Source organism: Protopterus annectens, chromosome 11.part0 (genome assembly GCF_019279795.1).
Source record: "Protopterus annectens isolate FY-2018-M chromosome 11.part0, PAN1.0, whole genome shotgun sequence".
In the NCBI taxonomy this organism is placed as follows: Eukaryota; Metazoa; Chordata; order Ceratodontiformes; family Protopteridae; genus Protopterus; species Protopterus annectens.
The window spans coordinates 723,017,936-723,043,346 of NC_056745.1; the positions used below are offsets into that span (position 1 = coordinate 723,017,936).

General features: G+C 40.5%; 1 protein-coding gene across 1 annotated transcript in view; it reads right to left on the bottom strand.

Moving 5' to 3' along the window:
• LOC122814988 (cat eye syndrome critical region protein 2 homolog) overlaps positions 1–25,411 on the bottom strand; it is a 2,862,500-nt gene that overhangs the window by 125,416 nt on the left and 2,711,673 nt on the right. Inside the window, exon 20 of the mRNA XM_044087243.1 lies at positions 17,718–19,161. Coding sequence (XP_043943178.1) covers positions 17,718–19,161 — 1,444 coding nt within the window. The remainder of the gene's footprint in view (positions 1–17,717; positions 19,162–25,411) is intronic.

Genomic DNA, 25,411 nt, shown 5'->3' on the forward strand with positions numbered 1-25,411 from the left:
CTTTGCAAGCACTTAGCACTGTTGACAAACCAAAGGGCAACACAGAAAACTGAAAACGTAAACCAGAGAGAAAGATATAACAAGGGCTTGAATTCTTTGACTACTGGAATGTGATATGAAGGTTTAAAAGGGAAGATCTAGGATAGGTCTCCAGGTCCTTTCTTTCCATTGCACCAAATTAAAATCCATTTCCTTTAAGTCCAAGGGACTATATTATACAACCTCCTGATACAGCATCTAATCTAGATTTGGAGATAACAGGGAGATTTGACTGGTTGGATGAAGAGGAATCCTTTGAAAAGAAAAAGGGAATCCCACTGTCAGTTGCAACATTTTCAAAAGAGTCTCAGAACACAAATGCCTGAAGTTATCTGGTGCCACACACAAAAGTGAAGACCCTAGACTTCTGATTGCCAAGGTGGGAAGGGGAAAGCACAAGAAGGGGTATACAGTTAGTAGATTTTAAAAGACTCTCTTTCTTCTCCCTTGAAATTTGGTTTTGAGAGGACCCTCCTATCTTCTTTGAACACCTTGCCATTGCTATTTGAAATTTTGTTTGCCTGTGCCTTCAAGGAAATGCTTATTCTGTTTCCTGAAAAAGGAACCTGAACTAGAAGAAAAGTTTCTACTACATTTTAGCAAGGAGGTTTGAAAAATCTAGGTAACACCTTGAATTAACATTTCCCATTTCCGCTAACATTTAGAGGAGCTCAGCAGAGGACAGACCAAGAACCTTTTAAATCCAGGGAGCATTCAGGATCTCAGCTTTGATATCATCTGGTAAATTCTAAGAAGGTAGCCAAGCTGCTCTAGAAACGGTATCAGCAGTGTCAAGAGCATATTTTAGAGAATGTTTAGTATTGGTTTGGGTCTTGGGTAACTAGTGGAATTAATAGATGCCTTAGTCTCTGAAGAAGGGAGCTTGGCAATCAAGTGTCATATACTGTCAAAGGAAGCCAGCACAAAATGCTCCTGTTTCTACTTCACAACTTCCATCTAACATTTAGCATAATTCCCATCAAATGATTTGCATTATACTCCATTCATACTTAAACCACTCCCCAACAGTACCTATTATTCTAAATTTCAACGTCTACTTTCCCCAAATAAACCCTCTCTACTTCATGGGCCAGATTCAACACCACCTACATTAAGTCGTCACACTAAGTGTGTACATGATCTGTATTCAAGAACATCCCTACCATATTTTTTGAAATTTCTAGTCACTCAGAAAGATTACACTAACTGTACAAGTAGTCTACACTTTGTGGTAACCTTTATGAATCCCCCTCAGTATTTAAAGCTGCAAAAAAAAAAAAACACTAGGAGAACTGAAATTAGGAGGAAGAAGGTGTGAGTTATGTTTATGTTGTCTGTGTTTACTTAGTATAGGCATTAATGAATCCAACTGCCTATCTTATTTACATCCTCATGCTCTATTCCTTCAAACTCCCTTATTTCTTACATTTCAGAAACATAACAGAAGACACCAGGGTAACGCAATTCTCTTCCGTCATAGAAAATACCTCCTTCTGACCTACCTTCTACCAGCTTTCAGACTCCAGCACCACTAAATATCCTACAGCCCTGCAACTTCTTGCTTCCTTGATTCTTACTTTCCCACTATCTGCAATCAAAATGCACACCCCTTTAAGTCATGCTACTTCTCAGCTTATCCTCTATTCTTCACCTCCTACTGAGAGCCATCTCTCATCCTACCATGACTCAATAATAGCTGTCAACATCCCTCCAACTCTGCCCCAATCACCTATCCATACTTCCTCCCAAAAATTTCCACACATTGCATCAACCCTATTTAATGATGTCCCTTCACCTTTAACCGAGCTAAAGACCAACTCAAATCAAAATAAAATTGAATCAATAATATCCCAATTTATTAAAATCCTCCAAACAGGAGGCATTTAATCTAATCCTAGCCCCAACTATCATAATCAAGACCATTCCCTTCCATAAACTTCTCTTACCCCACCAATTGTCAACCCCCCCAACCCAGTAATCTAACTTTTTCCACCATACATTTTAAAAGCATAGGAAATAAAACTACTTAAACTACATGCCTTGATTGCCCAACACAAGCCTGATATTCATGCTATAACTGTAACTTGGCTTAAACAGAGCATAAACAATTAAGATTACTCCACTCAGCTGTAACATCATCTGTAATGACGATATAGAGAGGAAAGGTGGTGGTATTGTACTACTTCAATATTTCCCAACTACCACCCCACTTCCCTCTGCAACAAACCAATACCACAATTCTATTCAGCAAAGCTCATTACTTTCCTAAAAACAAACATGCATTACTATCCTTTAAATCTCTCTTGACAACAAAGCCACACTGAAATATATCCTACACTGGATATCCATAACAATTCCGCTAGAAGAAATACTACCAGATGATGTCAATATCAACTGGTTGGACAAAACCTTTAACTCCCATACATCTAGCATGAAACTTGTACAGTTTCACAGATTATACCATGACATCAAATTCTGTATTACAGTGGATGCTATCAGACCCTAGCAAATTCACTACCACAGGTACAATGTCAGACACTCAGTGTGACCAACACAAAATCTATACAACCAGACAACTCACACATCCACTTACATAGCATGTTTATAAAACATGTAACTTGTCCAAGTTTAACCTAGAAATATTTATTACCACCCTATCAGCTCTTAACTGGAACAACCCTCCCCTTACATAATGCCGTAAGAATAGTTGTGCTCCACCTGGAAGGGAGAAACTAAAAACAAATAACGCAATATGGCTACCGAAGAGAGTAGAATGTTAATGTAGGACAGAGAAAAAGCATGGAAAGAAATACAAAAATATACCACCACAATATCTTGAAAACTTCAGAATGCTTTACAACAGTACTAAAAAGCAAATAAATGAAGACAAAAAATTATATTATAGCAACCTTCAGAAGAGTAAACACAGCCCTAAAAAATTCTGGTCAGCCATTTAAGGAATCTTGTATCCCAACCAAAAAACTAACCCTGACTCCTCTCCCAAAAACCAGATACTCAAAATTTCAAAAGAATTAAACTCCTATATAATAGATAGTACAGCATCCCTAAATCAAGGTGTCCCCAACGGGTTTACATCACAACTGAAAACTCAAAATACTGAATTTCACTTGACTGAGACCACAATAACTAATTTTCAAAATAGTGAAAACTCATTTGACAGTCTCTCATTATACTGAAAGCTTACAATGCTGAATTTCAAAAAAACGAATTTTAAGACATAGATGTGATGTGCTTTTTCCCTCACCTGTGACTTGTATGTGATAAAAAAACATTACTGGAAGTTAAAGTGATGGCTCAAAATACAGATAGTAGCGTAGAAATTAGTGCTGTAGTGTTTCTAAATGTGTTTTTCTCTCTCTCTCTACATTTTTGTGGGAAGTATCTAAAATAATATGGACGACATTTTGTGTGCCCAGCAGTTGTGGCAGTGGGTGCAGTACTGTAAGTTAAGTAAAAGGTATATGCCCTTTTCCCCACTACAGTGCGATTATGCAGTTATGTATATATAGTTGGGGGAGGGCATAGCCACCTACCTAGTTTGGTTTTATATCATCTGGTTTCTGTTAAGAGGGTAAGTAGGTTTTAAGTTTTGGAAAAAGTTAGTTGGTGTGTGTCTACGGCTTAAAATTAAGTATTCTGAAATTCAGCATTGTAAGCTTTCAGTATAATGAGACTCAGCCAAATGAGTTTTCAGTATTGTGAAAATTACATACCGTGGTCTCAGTCAAATGAAATTAAGTATTTTGAGTTCAGTCATGTGAAGTAGACCCGTTGCCAACATCTAATCCTAACCCTGCCCAAAAGACATCATCACATCCACTTTCAACTTCAAACCTGCACTTGCACCCTACATCAACTACTCAAACGTAAACCATGCTATACTTCAGGTGATAACTTTGCAAGAGAATACTTTAAAATAGCAGTCAATAGCATTGTCCATCTTGTCTCAGAGTCCTTATAAATAGGTCATTCCAGGAATCCCACATTCGCTCTCTAGAAAAAAATTACATCATCCCTCTACACAAAATAAATTCCACACAGCATCCACCTGCTTGTCCAGCACTAAATAATATTCTATACAAATATGTTCTCAGTCAGTCATTACAATCCAATGACCAAAAACTCCTGCCTGTCCACAAACCTATGAAATCTGCTGGGCACTGTTTATACTTGTACCATGTTGCTAAGGCCTGGAGCTCCTTACCTGTTATCCATCAGGTCAGTAACCTCCCTCATATCCTTCAAAATCATTCTGCAAGACTTCCACACCAAAACCTCTCTCTGTTCTTGTTCAACCCCAGGACAGATTATATCTCTAAATATGAACAAGTACCAGTTCATACCTTACACCTCCTTACTCCCCCTCCTTCACTCACCTAACCTCAATTTCTCTTCCCTGACTCTACATATAAACATGCCAAAAACCTTGTGTTCTTTCCTCTGCTTCATATTGCAGTTCCTGTATTACATAACTTACTTTTAATTTCTCTAAGCTGACTATTGTTCCACTAGATATTGCATCTTTGCAATGTAAGTTATATTTATACTTAACCAATATTTTCACATTATGTCTAATTTACTATAATTACTTAAAATGTAGAGGTTTTGGTATTGTTTTTGAAGACTGTAAAATTATTGCTCTTAAAATGTTTTTGTAATACTTTGGAGCTTTACTCTTCAGGCCGCCACTGAAAATAGTAACCTACCCTAGTTGGACTTTCCTGGTAATCAAATGTCAATACATACATGAACAGACATGTGAGCCTGATAAGTCACTATTCTGAAGGCTAAAGTGGTAGCAGTACAAACTCTCTTTCCAACCTAACAAGGCTTTTCCCATTTTGTCAGAAGGAACAAGACTAAACACCACAAGGAGTTTAGCAGAACCAGATTTTGACAGAAATCACTGCATGGTCTGACACAGTTAGAAAAAAAAAAAGGAATTTGCGGAATGAGGCATATATAATCAAACGAAGAAACAAGTGACAACCAGATACTGGAAACTACAAACCACTGGTTTACGGAAGGACAGATGACTATGCGGAAAAAGAATAAAATCAAGTTTAATGAATTAAAAAAACTGAACGCTTTCGAAAGCCATCAGAATCAGAAAAAATCATTCCAGATCAGCTTTTAAAATTCCCTCACAAGGTCACATGCAAGAAAGCAACCAACCACCATTTCTAGAAAGTAAAACATAAAAAAATTAAAGATAACTTCACTAATTGATCTTTAAAGTGCTTTAAGAAAAAGTACGTTAAGAAATGACCTACATAACACAGACTAAGATTATATAAAACATATGTTACAAAGCACAGCATAAATCCTTAGACTAAATATGAATGTAATCTAAAAATACTTCCAATCGATATGCTATCATTTCAATCAGGAAACGCATGTGTGTTTAACCTTATCTGCCACATCGATTCTTTATGTTCAACAAGGTCAGTCCAAAGACCACCTCAGGAGATCTTTTTGTACTGTGTGTCCAAGCCACAAAAATAAAAAAAAATGTGTGTGGGAAAGTTATGTACATGTTTGTATAAGGAGTTGTTCATATTTTTACATTTGATGTCATACAGATGTTCGTAAATTCGGTCTCTAAATTTTCTTTGAGACTTTCTCACATAAAAAAAACACTATTGTTGACACTGGGCCACATAAACCAACCCTGTGGTGTTACACGAACAATAAACCAATGTCTTAACTTAATGTTTGTTAATGGTAATTGGCATTTTTCCATAATAAATTTGCACTGGGAACAGAACCCACATTTAAAGGTACCTGTCCTTTTGGTGGCAAAATTCCCAGGTGCAATGTCTTTTATTTAAAAAAAATTCTCAAGGGACCTACCCTTTCTGAAAACAATTGAAAGCTTTTTGCCAAACATTTTGAACAAATTGGAAAAACATGAAAACACCCCCCAGTTCCCTTCTAAAATATTTCTAATACTGCCATAGTCAACAGTAAAGGTGGTAATGAAGGAGTGTGTGTATCTCATGTTCATCCTGCTTTTAACCCATATTAAACTTATCACAACCCTGGTCAGATAAGAGAAGGGACTGGAAAAACTCTTCTCTTTTTGTGGCCACATTATTAAAAATTTTGGTTACTAAACAACGAAGATAATCCCTAGCATAAAGCATAAGAGCCAAATTGTTGCCTTTGCTGCCATCTTCAGAGAACGTTCTTGCTAACTTAAGGTATTTGTCCTTTGACAAGACCTATTTTTTGGTGTTCAGGATGACAACTCATGTAAAATAATAGCCCGTTTTGTGTGCATTTCGATGGACAATATTTTCTTCAAACTAAGGGGGGTAGCCATGGGGACACATATGGCCCCATGTTCGCAAACATTATAATGCTTCAATGGGAGAAAAATGTGTTTAATCATTTTAATCCACCACCTTGGGCCATTTACGTACGTTATTTGGACATCTTTACTGCATGGAATAGACCCATTAGCAAAATTCAACCATTTATAAACTATCTTAACCACAGAACTTTTTTGAAATTTGCATCTTCCTACAACCCCTATAAATTACTAGGATGTGGAAATTAGTAAAAACTTAACAAAAAACTTGTTAGTAATACTGATAGAAAGCCCACATATTCCAACGGGCTATTATATTGCACGAGTTGCCATCCTGAACACCAAAAATTAGGTCTCTTCAAAGGACAATATACTAGCTTAGCAAGAACAGTCTTTGAAGATGATGTTTGCCAGTGAAGGCTAAAAATTTGGCTCTTATGCTTTATGCCAGGGGTCATATCCTCATTGTTTGGTAACCAACATTTTTAATAATGTGGCCATAAAAAGAAGAGAAGGGCTTTTTTAATCCCTTCTCTTACCCGACCAGGGTTGTGATAAATATAACATGGGTTCAAAGCAGTATGAACATGAGGGATCCACACATTCCTTCACTACCACCTTTACTGTTGACTATGGCAGTATTAGAAATATTTTAAAAAAGGAAATGGGGAGTGTTTTTGTGTTTTGAGAATTTGTTCAAAACATGTGGCAAAAAGCCTTCAACTGTTTTCAGAAAGGGTAGGTCCCTTAAGAACTTTTTTGAAAGACATTGTACCTGGGAATTTTACCATAAAAAAGATGGGTAAGTACCTTTAAATGTGGGTTCTGTTCCCAGTGCAAATTTATTATGGAAAAAACTGCAATTACCATTAAAAAAAAAGTTATGTACCTACCATAACGTTCCATGTTAGTTATCTTCATCTCGCCTTCCTTCTTGCTGTTTAGGAATCGGAGCTGATCCTCGGCTCTGACTCGACCATCTTCAATAGCTCGAGAGCTGTTTAATGGCTTGAGGCTACCCCTTATCCCATGATGCCAAGCGAAAGCTACCCAAATCTCGTTTGTAATAGCTAATCCCAGACATAAGTTGAGAAAACCAGTGATCTAAAAACTGGTTGTTCAATACATCTAATTATAGAATAGGTTACGAAAAACCTGGCCAGAAGAGCAATAAGGAAAAAAATACTCAGCCAGTGAAAACAAGAACTCCTCTCAGTCCACTAGGACGGGGGAAGGAGGGAGGGATGCAAGAAGGAAGGCGAGATGAAGACAACTAACGTGGAATGTTATGGTAGGTACATAACTTCTTTATGTTAAGTTGTCTATCTTGCCTTCGTTCTTGCTGTTTGGGACAGCGTCCCTAGCACCTAACATCCTGGGTGGCTCATTGGAACAGACTTTTCAGAGCAGTGGAACCAAAGTCAGCTCTGCTCCGGGAGACCATATCCACCTTGTAATGCGAGATAAAGGTATGAGGGTTTGCTCACGTGGCAGCTGCACAGATTGAATCTATGGGCAACCTAGACTGAACAGCTATGGCAGTGGCTAATGCCCTGGTAGAATGACCTTTTGGTTTAGCTGGTAACTCTATTCCGTAACTGGTAAATAAAGGTAATAGTATTAGATAACCATCTGGATAAGATCACCTTGGAAACTGGGAGGCCTTGTTTGTTGAAGGCATAAGAGAGAAATAATTGGTCTGACTTTTCTTAGTTCTTTAGTTCTATGAAGGTAAAGACGCAATTGTCTGTGAACATCCAGTTGAAGGAGCTTGTATTCTGCCTTGTTGCTGTGATTGGGAAAGAATACTGGAAGATCTATGGATTGATTTAAATTGTTCTCTGAGCAGACTTTAGGAAGAAAGGAAGGATTGGTCCTCAGAGAAACTCTGTCCTTGTGAAACACCAGGTAAGGACGAAGAACACATAGTACTTCAAGTTCTGAGACAAGCCTAGATGAAGTGATAGCAACCAGAAAAAGTGTCTTCCAAGACAGAAACTTAAGGGAACATGATGCTGCTGGTTCAAAAGGAGGCAAAATTAAGGAAGTAAGATCGTAAGGAGGAGAGGGAACTCTTACTGGAGGTCTAAGAAGAGATGTTCCTCCCAGAAAAGCCTTACAGAACTCATGAGACATGATGTTAGAATTCAACAATCCAATATGAAAATTTGAAATGGCCGCTAACTGTACTCTAATAATAGTGGAAGCGGCACCAGACTGAAAAAGTTGCGTTAGAAATTCAAGAATTTCATGGACTGGTGCTGAGAAAGGATCCACATTTCCAGACTCTGCCCAGTAAGAAAACAGTTTCCATTTACTAGCATATGTTTTTCTCGTAGTAGACTTATGTGATGAAACGATAATATCATGGACTGCTGGGGATATACTGGGAAGCCTGGCTAAGGTTGGAAGTGGAGTAACCAAGCTGTAAGCTGGAGTGTTTGGAGGGACTGATGCAACCTGCCCGATTGATGAATCAGAAGATATGGAATTGGGTCCAGAATCCAGGGCTGATCAATAAGGTAGGGGTGCAGGAACGGAAACCATATCTGTTGAGGCCAATAAGGGGCAATGAGGATCATTTTGCAACCCAACGATTTTGCTTTCTGTATGAGTCTTGGTATTAGGAGAAACGGGGGAAAAGCATAAAGGAGTCCCGAGGCCAATCGTGGACTACAGCGTCTCTGGGTATGTGACCTGGAAGAGGAAGATGGGAGAAGTAGCTGTTGCATTTGCTGTTGAGAGAGGTGGCAGACAGATCGCAGCAAGGCTGTCCCCATTAGCGGAAGATAAGATCCGCAACTTCCTGATTCAGAGATCACTCGTAAGGCATGAGAATAGCTCTGCTGAGCCTGTCTGCTATGACGTTGGATCTCCCAGGGATGTACGTCACAATCAGAAAACGTTGGGAGGAAATCGCCCATTGCCACAGTCTGAGTGCCTCTTGACACAGGGGGTAGGAACTGGTTCCGCCCTGTTTGTTGATGTACCACACCACTGACATGTCTGTTTGAATTGTAATGGTCCCAGAAGGAAGAGAGTCTTGAAGGGCTTGCAAAGCCAGAAGAACGGCTCTCATTTCCAGGACACTGATGTGCAGATGGTACTCGTGAGGTTGCCAAGTGCCTTGGACTGTCCTGCCCAGATAATGCCCCCCCCCCACCGTATCAGGGAGGTGTCCATGGTCACTGTGTGCATACCGGTGGAGGCTGTATGAAAGGTCTGCCCTGAGACACTAGTGGGGAGTCCCTACACCAAGACAGGTGCCTTTTGCATGTTTCTGTAATCAGGATCATATGAGACATGGGAAGCTCCTGAAAGGACCACTGCGGGAAAAGAAGCCACTGAAGAATTCTCATGTGGAAACGCGCTAATGGAACTAGAAGAATGGTAGCTGCCATGGAACCCAGAGCTTGAAGGACATATCTGACTTGAATCCTTTTGCTCTGCATTAGGATTAACACTTGTTGACGAATTGTGGAAACTCTTTCCAGTGGTAATCTTGCAAACATTTCCCTTGTGTTGAATTCTGCTCCTATGTAAGTAATGGACTGACAGGGCAACAAGGCAGATTTTCGAAATTTATTGTGATGCCTAGTTGAGTGCATGATGTGATTGTATAATCCCGCACTTGTAAGAGTTGATGCCTGGTGGTAGCAGTGAGGAGCCAGTCGTCTAGATATGGAAACACCTGGAATCCTTGACGCCTCAGGTGAGCCGTGACTACTGCCATACACTTGAACACCCTGGGGGCTGAGGTGAAACCAAAGGGCAGAGCACTGAACTGGTAATGACTGGCCCCTACCCGGAAGCGAAGAAATCTCCTGGAACGTCTGTCCATCTTGATATGGTAGTACGCGTCCCGAAGATCTATCTAGCACATCCAATTGTCCTGACCCAGAAAGGGTAGAATGGACTGTAGCATGACCATTCAAAACTATTCTCTCTGTACAGATTTGTTTAGTCTGCTGAGATCCAGAATCGGTCTCCAGTCCCGTCCTTTTTGGTACCAAAAAGAATCTTGAGTAAGTTCCGGATCCGAGCTGGTCTGCGGGGACTTCCTGAATGGCTCTTTTTTCTAGCAGTTTTGAAACTTCTATGACTGCTTGCTCCCTCAGATTGGGTGGAACATCTGGAAGGGCCTTTTTTGAGGGGGATTGATGGAAGGGAATTTTGTAAACTCCGGATATAATGGATAGTACCCATCTGTCTCTTGTTAAATTTTGCCAGGCTTTTGGGTACAGCGAAAGTCTTCCCCCGACTGCCTCCAGAGGTGAGCAGCTGGGCAACCCTTCAGGGATGCTGGAAGGGCTTGCCAGAGAAGGATTCTCTATCACCATGGTTCCGCGGACCCCCTCTGTCTGTTACTGTTGTTTCCCCCACTGCCTCTGAAGGAAAAATCACCACGTGTGGCAGGCAAGGATCCCTGGGATTTCCGGAACCACATCTTCCCACTCTTCTGACCCTTGGGGTAAGGTCTAGAGGGAGTGGAAAAACGGACTCCCACAGCAGACAGAGTCTTGCCTTCTTGCTCACACCAGGTCAACGTGTCTTTTACCTGAGGCCCAAAGAGAAAGGAGCTATCAAAGGGAGTATTGGTGAAGGATGCTTGAAAGGGTTCCGCAAACTGACACAGCCGCATCCAAGCATGTCTCCTGAGGGCTACACCTGTGCCAGCGGCTCTCCTCGCTCCATCGGCTGCATAGGAAATCAGCCTCATGGAGGAGTTGACTATGGAATTAAGAGTCTCCAGCTGGGAAGCTACTTTGGCTTGTACTCCCTCAGCTGTAGGATCTTGAAGGGCATCTCCAAGCTCTTTCAGGAGATCCCTTTGAAGACGAGTAAAATGACATAGTTCAGGGAACTCATCGAGAAGGTCACTGAAGCAAACATTCGCTTTCTGTATCTGTCCATCATCCGAGACTCTTTGTTAGGGGGATGAACAGATGAAGAGGTTTCTGCCAACTCTTTCTTGGTGGCTGCTTCTACCACCATGGCATCAACAGGCACACCTTTGGAAAGGAACTGCTTATCCTGGGGGGGCTGTAATAAACTTGTTAGGTCTCTTCGGAATTGGTTCTAGTGTCTGGAGCTGACCAAGCCTTTCGAGCCACCACAGACATGAGTGGGTCGAAAGGAGGAGAAACCCAGGAGGTGGAAGGTCAGGAACCGAATGCGTCCAGGAATACAGACTCATCCTCGGTAGGGGCTAGGGAAGTCCAGTTCCCCCTCTGCCTAAGCATTTCAAGGATGTCCGAAAAGGAAACATCTTCAGAAGGGGACCTCGGGGACCATTCCGATTCATCTAAGTCTGTATCTGAAGTGACAGACTCAGGGGAGTCAATGTGCTTCCTCTTGCACTTCTTCCGAGGGGGCTCCTCTGAGTGATCAGGGGAGGCCTCAGAAGACGACGGAACACCCAATGGAGTGTCCTGGGGCATCGGTTCCCTAGGCTTAGGGTCTGGAGGAGGAGCAGAGGTTGACACAGACACTATGGGGGACGGAGCCGATGGAGCTGGTAGTGGAGCTGTTTCGGGAGGCAGTACACTCCGCATGACCTCGAAAGCATCCCGACCTCGAGGCAGAGAAAGCTCCAGTTCCGAAGAAATAGGAATCTTTCTCCGCGCCGAGGGCGATGGCTCAGAGGCTGATGTTGGAGCCGAGCTCACCTGCGCCAAATCCCTGAGGGGGAGAACGGGGTTGGACAAGGGTACGATGCCACTCCCCTCGGAACCGACGAGAGCGCCCTGGCATCCAGATTCCACAATAGAAGGAACAATCGAGGTAATTGGAGCGGAAGGAGAGATGGTGATCGATGCCGTCGGTTCCACTACCCACACACCAACGAACTCCGGCTCCGACCTCAATGAAGTCAGAGGAGGAATGGAAATAGAGGCGGTTGGAGCAGATACCCGTTGAGGTGGGCTGGATAGTAATTTAGCTAGTGCCTGTGACTTAAGCAACCTACTTACTACTCTCTCCACATCATGATCTGAAAGCCTACAGGATCGAGAAGAGTGTGAAGAATGGTGGCTATGTTCACTTTGTAATAATGGTGACCAAGGCGCCGAGTGGATGGACTCTAAAAAGGGGACCTCAGTCTTTTATGGCTCCGTGACGGCTCTGAAACATCTGATGGAGCCGACGGAGGAGTTGTCTTGTTGGTGCCAGCCGGGACCGGCATACTCGGTTGTTCCAGTACAGGAGTCGGCTCCGAAGGTGGAGCCGACGGTTTGACAGATTTAGGGGATTTCACTGGCTGAGAACTCTTTGCCAGTGAATCCTGAGGCTTCAATAAACCCCAAAGGATTAATTTGTTTTTACGCTCCTGCAGGGACCTTTGGACTAAAGGCATGGCAAATAGAACAAGAGTCCTGCAGGTGAACAGCACCCAAACAATAAACGCAACTAGTGTGCCCATCTGTCAGACATTTTCTGACAGCATGAGTCACACTTTTTGAAGCCAGAAACTTTCGTATCTTTGGACATTTATTTATTTATTTTATTTATTTTACATTTGTTGACCGGGCTAGTCTAGCTGGATATATTTCCATTTTCAGTAGAGGCCCGGGGAGAAAAGCTCCACACAGAAATACACATAAAAAGAAAAAACCTTATAATTAAAAAGCAATTACAATAATAACAAAAGGCAATATAATGTCAAAATAAAAACTTAATTAAAGAAGATATATCAAGAGTATAACTTGTATGAGTAACTAAGATTCAGGTTAAAGGATGAGATGACCGTAAGAAAACTGATATAGGGTGACAAGTTGTTGTACAGAGAGAGTTAGAGGTAAGCAAAAGGGTAAAATATCAGAGAAAGAGGGCAAAAATACTATAAGTGGGTAAAAAAGAAAGCCATCTAAGAGATGACAGGAAAACAAAAGAAGCAGAAAAGACTTGCTAGATATGAGACAAAGAGAGGAAGAGAAAAATAAGAGTAAGGAAGAAAGAGTTATAAAAAGAAAAGAAAATGAAAGAAAAAGAAAAGAAGAGATAGTGGCGGAAAAATGAGGAGGAGGATAGGCAGATGTAGGTGGGAAGATTAGTCAGGCTTTATACAGGAACAGAGCCAATGGCTTTTGAAGTAATTCTTAATTTCTTGTTTGAAGAGAGGTAGAGATGCGAGTAGAGTGATTTCACTGGGTAGTGAATTCCAGCTCCTTCCAATTGTATTAGAAAAAAGGGAGTCACCGGCTGAGTTATTGGACTTTGTAGGGCAGGCCATAAGTTTCTTAGAAGATCTAAGAGAGTTGAGATTATTATAAGGGATTAAAAGTTGAGAAAGAATAGGAGTGTTATTGGGCTGGTATAGTAATTTGTGGGCAATATTGAGTTGGGGAATGAGCAAAAGGTGTTGAAATTCCATCCATCCTAGTTGTTTCAGGTTCACACAGTGATGTGTTCTATAAGGGTTACCAGTAGCAAATCTGGCAATGTTGTAATAGGATGTGGCAAGTTTGAGAAGCATAAAGGAGTGTAGATATAAGATGGGAGTGGGCAATTGTAGCTCTGGCAGAAGCAGTTAGGTAGGGTTTAATTCTATATAAGGATCCAATTTTCCTGTTTACTAATTTGATAGTGATGTTAATGTGTTGATTAAAAGAGAGATTATTATCAATTGTTATTCCTAAAAGTTTTGTTGTTGGTTCAGGGGAAATGACAGTAGCATTATTTGATGAGATGGTGAAATCAAGGGGTGGGGATCGTGAGGTAGGGGTGAAAAGGAGAAGTTTAGTTTTTTTGGCGTTAAGAAGAAGGTAGTGTTTAGAAAACCATGTTTCAACTGTGTTGAAGATGCTTTGAGTAAGTGAATGAAGTGTTGTAGAAGAAGATGCTGAGCAAATTAGGGTGGAGTCATCAGCATATTGTATGACGGTTGCTTGAGGAATTGCTAGATGTAGGTCATTAATGAATAATGTGAAAAGAAGAGGTCCGAGAATAGAGCCCTGAGGGACACCAATAGTTACAGGTAAAAGAGAGGAAGTTTGGTACATGACTCTACACTACACACAATCCAAGTACCACAGTACAGACAAAATCTCTACACTACTAAACGAACACAACAGTTTTTTTTTGTTTTTTTTTTATACAGTAAAAAGGAAGGGAAGGAGAGCCTCTAAGTTAAACGGCTGTCCTAAGGGAAGGGGGAGGGGAGAACTCTCTAATTTAAATTAGTTCTTCAGAAAAAAGGGACTGCAGAAAAAAGCGACGTCCACAAACAACACCCATAGAGAATAAAACTATAAGGGGAAGTATACACTAGTTTTAAGAAATTTTAACAATATAAACATATAAATATACAAAAGTATACAAGCCTGAGCCAGAAACGGCACACCTCTTAGCTGAAGCGACAAACGAGATCTGGATAGCTTTCACTAGGCATCATGGGATAAGGGGTAGTCTCGAGCCAGTAAACAGCTACTGAAGATGGCCGAGTCAGAGCCGAGGATCGGCTCCGATTCCCAAACAGCAAGTACGAAGGAGAGATAGACAACTTAAAATCAAACATTATGTTGAGACATTGGTTTACTGTTCATGTAACAGCACGGGGTTGATTTATGTGGCCCAGTGTCAACAATGCATGTGGGAAAGACTCAAAGAAAATTTAGATACCGAATTTACGCACATCTATATGCCAGCAACGTAAAAATATGAATAATTCCTTATACAAACATGTACATAACTTTCCAACACACAATTTTTTTATTTTTTGGCTTGGACACGGTACAAAAAAGACCCCTGAGGTGGTTCTTGGGCTGACCTTATTGAACTTAAAGGATTGATATGGCAGATGACATTTAATGCATATGCGTTTCCTGATTTAAATGAAAGCACATTGATTGGAAGTATTCTTAGATTACATACACATTTAGTCTAAGGGATTTATGCTGTGCGTTGCAACATACATTTTATGTAATTGTAATCTATATTATGTATGTTCATTTCCTAACAAACTTTTTCTTGAAGCAGTTTAAAGATCAATTAGTGAAGTTATCTTCTTAATTTATGTTTTTACTTTCTGGAAATGGTTATTGGTTACTTTCTTACATGCGACCTTGTGAGGGAATTTTAAAAGTTGATTTGGAATGATTTTATTTGATTCTGAAGTCGTCTAACATTATAATCTGACAAAAGTGCTCACTATTTTTTAGTTCATTAAACTTGCAAATAATATAGTGCCAGGGAAATGCTGGCTGTAAAGAAAGCTTCTTATCCTAGCAATACAGGATGAACAGCTGCAGGCTGAAGAAAATCTACCTGTAACAAATCATCTCTCTGCTGGAATCCTGGTAATTATTTTGTTCCCACTGAAAAATCTCCTTTCATTATGGCAACAGTGTCAGAAAAATATAATTCTTCAGGAAGGGAATCTGAAAAGTAACTTTCCTCAATGTCAGATTCCCCACATTGTGGACTGGGAATTTCTTAAACTTAGAATAAATTCTGGGGACAGAGAAAATATTTTCCTCTTTAATGAGATGAAGATTCAGCATGTAAAGACTGAAAGGCTTTAAATAAACGTTTAACAAAGCCTAGCCACTCCTATCTGCTTTAGAAGATAAATGTCTAACCTCATGTTGCCTTTTTTTGGAAATCCCCTAATCCCCAGACAATGAGCAGCTTAAAAGATGGTCCCTTCCCTTGGAATGACCCTCCTTCTGACCAGCTTAGCAAAGGATCATCACCAGGGACCCTTTCCTGATGGCAGCAAGAATGGTTCTCCTTTACTAGGCAAAGGTAGCAGAATATTGTCGGTCTCCCAGTTCTTAGTAATGTCCTGAAGAGCAGCATGTCAGAGACCAAGAGAAAGTTATGAGTGGTTTTAGGAACAACAGACTACCCCCCAGTGGAGTAACCCACCGGTGGCTGAGGTGAAGGGGAAGCTGGACTCAAGACTAGCCCCCAGATAACTTCTCTTCTTGCTGCTCAGGGAGGGAAAATCGAGTTACGGCGACCAAGGTCCAAGTTCTTGCAGCAGGTGACTGACATGCAGTTAGCAGGGCTTTGAAGAGTCTGTCTTACCTCATTACCCCAACTTATATTTGCATCGGGTATTTTTTGTTTTTTAAGAGGCAACCACCTAGCCCCAATCTCAAACACTTTTTGTCAAACAGGTATCACCCTTCATCACAAAATATGATAAATAAGGGACTCCCTACAGGGACTTGGAATCATCTACCAAAAAAAGGTATCAAGACAAGCAGGCATAGAAGCCTAGTCAGTGAAATAACCACACAAGAATGATGTTTTGAGGTAGACATCATTAATGACAGCCCCCCCCCAAAAAAAAAACCCTAGACCTTATCCAGAAGTTGTAAACAAAAAGTTCAAATATTATCCACAGGCAATCACAAAAATCAAATCTGAGGTAAAATTTTTAATGACAACCACTAGAAGCAGCAATTTTAGCCTTTAGCAAATATTTCTGAAAGAAAAGAACAAATGTTCTTCACAAAAATGTTGAATTGAAAGGTATTCTCCAATAGTGTACTAAACGTACTTAACTGCTCAGCCTTGTTGGAGCACTAGCTGACCACTGATCACTCAAAGTCCAAAGAGAAGAGTGCACTTCAACTGCAAAAAAGTTCTTAAGTGTTGGTGACTTAGTCACTGATTTTATATCGCTTTCCCTGATCTGTACTGTGGGTTACGCTACATGGAAGGTACCTTAAAGCTTTGGAAGCTGGCCGGCTGGTCCGATTCCTTGGCAGAATGTCCTACATAGCTCAAGTTACTGCAGCAGTGATCCAATGAACATCCAACAAAGTCAAATTAATCTTTTCTGTTAATCCTTTCTTGAATGCAGATTCTCATTACGGTGTAAAAAAATGATCAGTAATGCTACAAATCTTTAACATCTAAAATCACAACTAACAGTGGCAAAAACAAACTCTTACTCGGAAACATCTCAAAGCTACTGCATGTATGTGCCAAAATAAGTGTGGAAGTTCACACCTGGTATGCATGTAAAAATAACCATTAACATAAGCATGAGGCTAGCAAATATTCTCATAACAGTTTTGTGAGGCTTGGATGAAAATGAAAGACATTATTATAGTTCTTGACTACAACTTTCATCCCCTTTTAGTATATTACTCAAAAAGTATATTACCCAAAAAGTCCTTAAGGTCATCAGATTTCTGTTCACCTTTCTTTGTGTTACCATCCAGTAAATGCAGTGCAGAACATTTGCAAGAATACCATAGAACCAGTTAATGGCAGCAGTATGCATGGTATAAAAAATATGGTTGCAGAAAATGACTAAAGGAGGCAAAACTTAAAAGCAACAGAGAAGAATATAACAGCAGCAATAACAAGCAAGAAGGACAAGTCTTACCCTGCAGATTGATAAGAGTCAGAAAATGGAGGTTTCTCCTGTAACACTGTACCATGAATCTGACTTGTCGTTTCTTCTTTCTGGGGATATGTGGGAACAAGTTCATGGGTCTGTAAATTAATTTCTCCAGAAGGTGGACAATGAGAATAACGTACAGTCTTGGAAGGTAGACAGGCAGCAGGACTGAATGGGGTATGAGGGGGACGGACTTGGTAAGGTGAAGAAAAGGCAGCTGTATTGTGTGAAAGGAAAGGAGATGCACCACTGTTTACTCCTGGTTGTAGTGCAGGAGACCCATAAGTAAACCTGCTAGATGACTGGGAAGTTTGTCTTTTTGTAGCCAAATTATGGCTATCTAGATCAAGGAACTGCTTAGGGCTTTCTGGTTCATCTTCCTCTTCATTTTCCAACTTGTCTTCTTGTGAAAGGCTGGAAATGCAAAGGTCATTTGAGCCTACAATGGAGTCGCCATTTCCTGGTGCAGAAATTATTCCTGTATCTTCTGTATCCTGTGGCCATAGTACATCTCTGACTAATGCAGCACCACTGAAATCTACAAACTGAGACTGCTGATGGGCAGTGGGCTGAGTCTGAGGAAGTACAGCCTTCTGCCAGTTTGAAAAGTTTTGTCCCTGGGAATAAAAGTAATACTGAGGATGTTGATATTGATGGAAGGTTGACACAAGCTGTGATGGAGGTGCATTATGACGACGTAACTCTGACCCTGGATGATGAAAATGTGCACGGACTCCAAGATGGGAAGGCTGGCAGTTCTGTGGATAAGTCTGCCCAGGAATATTATGTACATTTGAGACAGTTAAAGGCCTATCCATGACTGGACTGAATGTCTGAGATGCACAATTTTTGCCATAATTTCCTGAAGATAGGCTGTCCATGGGGTGCCCATAGTGCAAGTCAAGCTGAGTGGTGTCAATGGTACTCACTGTACCACCACTGCTATCAGTAGTCTTCTTCTTGCTGTGTGTAACGTTTGCAACTGATCTTGAGATTTTTGGGTCACTGCATGTAGGCTTTGTAACCAAACTACCCATCTGCTGCTGATTGGAAATAGTCTTCTGGTTAGAATTCTTAGATTTTTTTTCAGATAGTTTAAGGCTTTTAGCTGTTTTACATTTAAGTGTCACTTTACAGTCCAGTTTGTTTAATGCCAGAGTTTCTGCTATACAGTTATCTACAGGCAAACTATTAGAACAGCCTCCTACTTCTTCCCTACAGATATCATTATTTAATGGAGTTGATTCATTTGCTCCAAATTTATCACTTTGTTGCTCTACTTCATTTTCATATTCAGGATTCTTCATACTGGAATTCTGGTAATTCTCAGGACAGGGTGGAGATATTCTGTTTTGATTAACCAACAATTTATTGCAGTTTGTCTGCCCCTGCTCTCTGTCAGGATGTAGAGAATCACTTGATGGCAGTGCTGATAAAGTAAGAAAAAAAAATAAAAACCAGGATTAGTACATGTTTAAGGCACTACAATTAAAGCACAGTTTCTCTACAGCAAAATTTATCGGCCATTTTATTCTGCTCTAAATCAATGTTTTCCCTAGTGTGATACAAAAGGACCCATGCAATCCTGCCTTCAACTCATCAGTGCAATTTTTCTTTTAAACAGTTAGGCTGCGCTCCTGAATCAACTGCATACATGTGTCTTACCCTCTCATTACATAATGTGCTCCACTTACTCAAAAAAATTATTTCCAAACAATTCAAGATAAATCTCCACTTATTAATCAGTCCATTAAGCTCAGCAACCCATGTAAGTTATTTCTCTAATGTAAGAGAAAGATTAACTCAAAGTTCAGCTGTTCTTTAAATAAAAATATAAATGTTAACACTTCTTTAAAGTAACAGTTACCCACACTGCATTACAAAGTGCAAGTTGCTGAAAAAAGTGGGGAGTCTCAAAGCCTTTATTTGCAACGAGGAAAAAAAATATTGGTACCATGAATACAACACGATTTAAAGATGCTTTCAAAGCCTAATGATGGACAAATGTTTCTGTGTTACAGTAATGATTTGAAATTCTGGTAGGTCTGAAGAATACTCAATGCTGGGAACAATGCCTAAGGTGGCTTCATAGGTTCATACTAGGCTATCTGCCCTAGGGCATTTATAAGCCTAGCCAGTGTGTGTGTGGCTTTCGCCACCCCTTGGAATGAGAATACTATGCACATTTAGGGTTTAGTTTACTGTGCCTCTGTCTAGTAGTGACACAGAGATGACCCCTGGGGTAAACCTACGATCTCCCATCCACTCGTCAAGGTTTCTCTTGAAGAGAGTCAGTGAGGGGCTCTGCCTAACATGGACTGGGATTCTGTTCAAGAGTGTAGGGAGCCTCTGGGTTATGAATCTGTCCCTCCAGCACGTCCTATTTATTTCTGTGTTGAGGTTCAAATCTCTTGCTCTTGTGGCTCTGGTGGATTTGGATTTTCTGAGGTGGAGCATGTCCATTAATTCCGGATTGGATATGGCCTTGTACGTCAGGCATAGATCGCCTCTGAGTAGGCGGTATGCGACTGACTAGAGCTGGAGTTTCTTCAGCCGGGCAGCATATGACATATGGTTGAGACCCTTGATGCTCTTGGTGAGGTACTTTTGGGGTCTTTCTAACTGCTGCAGGTGTCGGTTAAGGTACATCCCAAATGGGGCATTATACTCGATTATGGGCCTGATAAGGGAAGAGTATAGGGGCACAATGACCTCTCTTGATCTAGATGTGAATCCTTTCATGATAAGGTGGGCAATATAGAAGGTCTTCCTAACCACCTTGGCAATGTGAGCGTCAAATGAGAGGTTACTGTCAACTTGGGTCCCTAGGTCCCCGATTATTTCTTCCGTACTTAATGGATTACCACCTATGTGGTAATTTGTGGGTACTTTGTTTTTCCCAAAGGGTATCACTATACATTTTTTGGCGTTCAGTTTTAGGCCATGGCTCTGGCACCAGTTATCTGTTTCTATGAGGCCTTTCTGAAGAATGCTTGTGTCTGCTGGAGTATCAATTATGGCGCCCAGTTTGCAGTCATCTGCGAACTTTGTTAGTCACAATCCTCCTATGTTTGCTTGCACCTCAGAAAAATAAATGCCGAACAAGAGGGGTCCCAGGACCGAGCCCTGTGGGACACTGCTTGTGACTGGCTTAGAGTCTGACATGGCTCCAGCAATTCTGACCTTGTGTGCTCTGTCCTTGAGCCAGTTTGCAACCCATCTTATAACATATGGGTTTACATTTAAGCTGGTGAGCTTGTCTATGATGCCCGAGTTGGGTATCGTGTCGAAGGCTTTTGCAAGATCAAGGTAGGCTGTGTGAACTGCCTTACCCTCATCAATGGCCTTAGTGACCGTTTCAAAAAAGTCGACCAGGTTCAAAAGACAGGATTCTGCCCTTGACAAAGCCGAATTGGGTAGGATCCAGTGTCTGTAGGTCCCCAATGTCTTTGTTTATGAGTTCCATAATGATCCCCTCCATAGCTTTGCAGACCAGGCTCGTCAAGCTTATGGGGCGGTAATTTCCAGGGTCCGTAGAAGCACCTCCTTTGTGGAGTGGGATCACTGTTGCTGTACGCCATTCTTTGGGTACGTATCCTGTAGTAAGGCTACGATTAAACAGCAGCCTTATGTGCGGGTTTAGTTCCTCTTGGAGTTCATGTAGCACGCAACCCGGGACACCGTCTGGTCCCATTGATGCTGTTTTTAGCTTTGGAGAGGGCGGTTTTCATCTGGGCATCTGAGATGTCAGGGAGGCTACACTCTGCTGGGATAGATATTTCTCCTTTTGGGGGGGGGGGGGAATTTGCACTGAACCTGTCGGCCAGTATGTTGGCAATGTCTGTGGGTTCAGTGTATTTTTTTGTCATTTTGGACTAACTCTGAGCATATCTGGGAGTTTCCACCCAGGTTTCTAACATAACTAAAGAAGGCCTTGTGATTGTCTTTAGTGTCTTTTGTGATTTTTCTCTCAAAGTTGACCTTGGATGATTTTATGAGTGATCGTAGTTTTTTGCTAGTACTGATCAGAGATGCCTTCCCCTTTTGGGGATTTTGCTCTGCCATGTAGTAGCTTCCTCCTCCTATTGTAAAGCTTAATGGCTGGGGTCCACCAGACGGGATGCCTGCCTTTGGGGGAATGGGTCTTGGTTTTATTTGGGATTGCATGATCCATGCATTCTTGAAGGCGTCCGTAGAAAGCGTTTATAAAGGACTCAGCAGTGTGGGCTATGGTTTCCACTGGCCCAGGGGCCTTGAAGGTTACCACTTCAGTCTTAAGAAGTGTGAAGTCAGCTTTTGAGAAATTCTTCACTGTGGTCTTTTGTGCTGGGGGTGGGGGCGGGATGTGGATTTCCAGTGAGATTAATTTATGGTCTGATCTCACCAATGAGGGGTATACTTCTGGTGTGGAGCACTGTCCCCCCATGTTTGTGATGATCAGGTCTAGTATAATATCTCCTCTTGTGGTAGTGGTGACTAGTTGTTCCATCGCATTTGAGTTTATGAATTCTAGGAACCTTTGGTCTAGGGCAGGGGTGTCCAACCTTTTCAGTTGCAAGGGCCGCATTGAGTCAACAGAAATGGTCTGGGGGCAAACGGCAGGTGAGGACCAAAAAAAAAAAAAAAAGGTCTCACATTAACACAGGTTTATGCGGACTAATGTGGCTGTATTGTAGGTTAATTTGAACAATAAATAAATTAATAAATATAAATAAATTAATAAATGCATAATATTTGCCCTAAAATTCAATATCTCATTCTAATTATTTAAAAAAACTGTTATTTTAAAAACTGCTCTTATAAACTTAGAAAGTTGCAATAACAGGATTTGAGTTGAGGATGCATTTTCTGAAGTCCTCTTACAAACAAAAATGCAAAACTTTTGTCACTTCAGCCAGTATCTTCATCAACAGTTAAGAAACTATTCCAACATTAAAATTAAGCTCACTAGCTCCAGATAATTTCTTAGTGCGAGTTTTCTAATAAAAAGCTGTTTATATAGCAGATCTTATGAGATTCTTATGAATCACTTTATAACTGACTCATACATCCATAAACGATATATAAACATTCGTTATCCCCATTCACAAGAAGGAACATGACTCAAATTATCATATTTCCCCATTGCTACATTATCATTACTTGCAAAGGTTGCAGAAAGATGCATATGTAAACAGATCATCACTTTTTAACAGAAAAGAATATGTTATTCTTAATACAACACAGCTTTACACCAACCCATTGCACTGAATCTGCCCTAGTAGCATTCCAAAACACCATCAACCAGAATCATAATAAAGGACAAAAACCTTGACCATTGCTAAGGATACATAATATCAAAACTAGTTATGCTTGAGCTTTATTATATTGTGAATTATGAGTCATCGGTATATTCTCAAATACCTTCATGCAAAACTTTGCTCAGATGCAAAAACTAATTTAGTCTTCATTTTTGAAGTACTGAGAGTGCGGATTGAAATATGTAACAACTAATAACCTGAAATTCTGGAATTAAAATTTGAGTCATGGAGGCAAGAACACAAAACAAACCATTTCTAGGCACATAGTTGAATTATCCTGGCTAACAAATTAAATGAATGAATGCTTAAACTCACCCCAAAGATAATGCTATAAGGGTGATATGTATATATGTGAGTGTGTGGTGTGTGATATGTAGCATGGTATGGGGACCGTTTGCAGTAAGTCCTGCTATCAGCCTTGGTTGCTTTTCAGATGGTAATGAAAACTGTGCATAAATGAATAAATAAATTAATGCAGTTTGTTTAGAAAAGAAAATTCATGCAGCTCCACCCTCCTTTCAGCTGCTGTTCCATCCTTATGCTTTTGTCATATACATAGTAAAAGTAAGATTATTGCATTTGGCTAAATAGAAAAGATCTCGATTCTTTTGCAGTGTTTGTCTGATAAAATGGCTTACTAGTGTATCAACATAATCCAAGATGTAACAGTTACATACAAAATTGCATGATACTGACATCAGGTTTGTTCTGCCCCTCGCAGTGGTGCTATCTTTATTTTACTGACTGGTGTACACTTACAATGCATCAAATTAAAATAGCTTTTTTCTTCATGTTGTAGTATTGGCTCATTACATACAAACTGTCTGCTCGAGCAATAAGATCCTATATAACCCTGCAACTGTCATTTCTCCCACTTTCTGCAACACACAGGAACTTGAGAGGACACATAGGCCCAATCTCCAAAATCTACAGGAAACTGAGAGGATAATAAGGTCAACAGCCTCTTTATGGAGTAAGGTGGACAAAGTGGGGAGGACATACAAGGGATGGGTTAGTCTTGATCTACTTGCTAAGGCAACCTCACATTCTACCTCTTCTGTTCAGCTAAGGGTACTCCTTGGCACACATCACAAAATGTCCTTTATATACACCAGAATAAAATTAAAATCAGAAATTTACATAACAAAATCACTGCTGCAGATGCCCAGATAGGATGAATGGACCCATCTTCTCCACATCCCAAAATTATGGCAGAATGAGGGGCAGGAGGTCTATTCAGTGTGGATGGAAGGAACTACATTAACCACAAGCTGTGGAATTTCAGTGCCCAACTTAATTCTGCTTTCTCAAGCAGCACTACTGTAGGGCATTTTAAAAGTCACAAAACACAACATGAACATAGGTCATAGAAGGTGAAAGACCTGCCTTTTGTGGCTGAAAGGATGCAGTTGTTAAAAGTTTGATCTATTCTAGCTGAAGTGGTTCAATGGAATATTACAGGTCAAGTGAAAGGTTAGCTCAATTATACCTACACAAAGCAGTCCAAGGCCGATAATAAACTAATATAAGGTATATGCCGCTACTGTATTTATGCAAATAAAAAACTGCTTGACAGCATTTGCTTTGGGAATGTACACTGTCCATGGTTACTCAATATGCGACGTACTCCCCCATTCCCTCTCATATTCCAGGCTTTCGATTGCCCATTTTGTTGTGGATAAAATATTTTATCAAAACACATGCATAAAATACTTAACCAACAGTTTATAGCACAGTCCAACTTGACCATCCAACCAAGGAGAACCACAGTGTTAGAAGAAAGTAAGCCATAACTGGCAAGCATCTCTTCCAGTACACAGCTAAAACTGTGGCCCTGAACTAATTCAGGCATTACTAAAAATTGGGCTACATACAGAAAACTACAGAAGTTTACTGCAATTCACTCATTACCTAAGCAAGTCTAAATAGATGCTAAATTTGCTGCCAATCTTCCAAATTCTGCACATTACTGCCCAGCACTGCACACAATAAAAATGTCTAAACTTAAAAAAATACTTCTTCCCTCAGCTCAAAATACTTCACACAGCATTTATCTAAATTAGCATCTAAAATAAACAATTAAAATATGCACAAATTCCATTAAGATCTCCCTAAACAAAATAATGCAGCAGACTTCAAATCTAGCAGTCATCGTGGGGACCAGATCTTGAGGTGGTGATCTTAATTAAAAGTAGTTTTACAGTTGGATACAAATCACAAAAACGGACATGCAGATCTACACCAGAACACCAGCATTATCCATTCTAAAATTAACATACTGAACTGCTGCCAATAAAGGGACAGGTGTATATACCTAAAATTACACACACTGATTTGCAGAATGAATGATAAGTTTTGATTCCAATATGAGTAGATCAT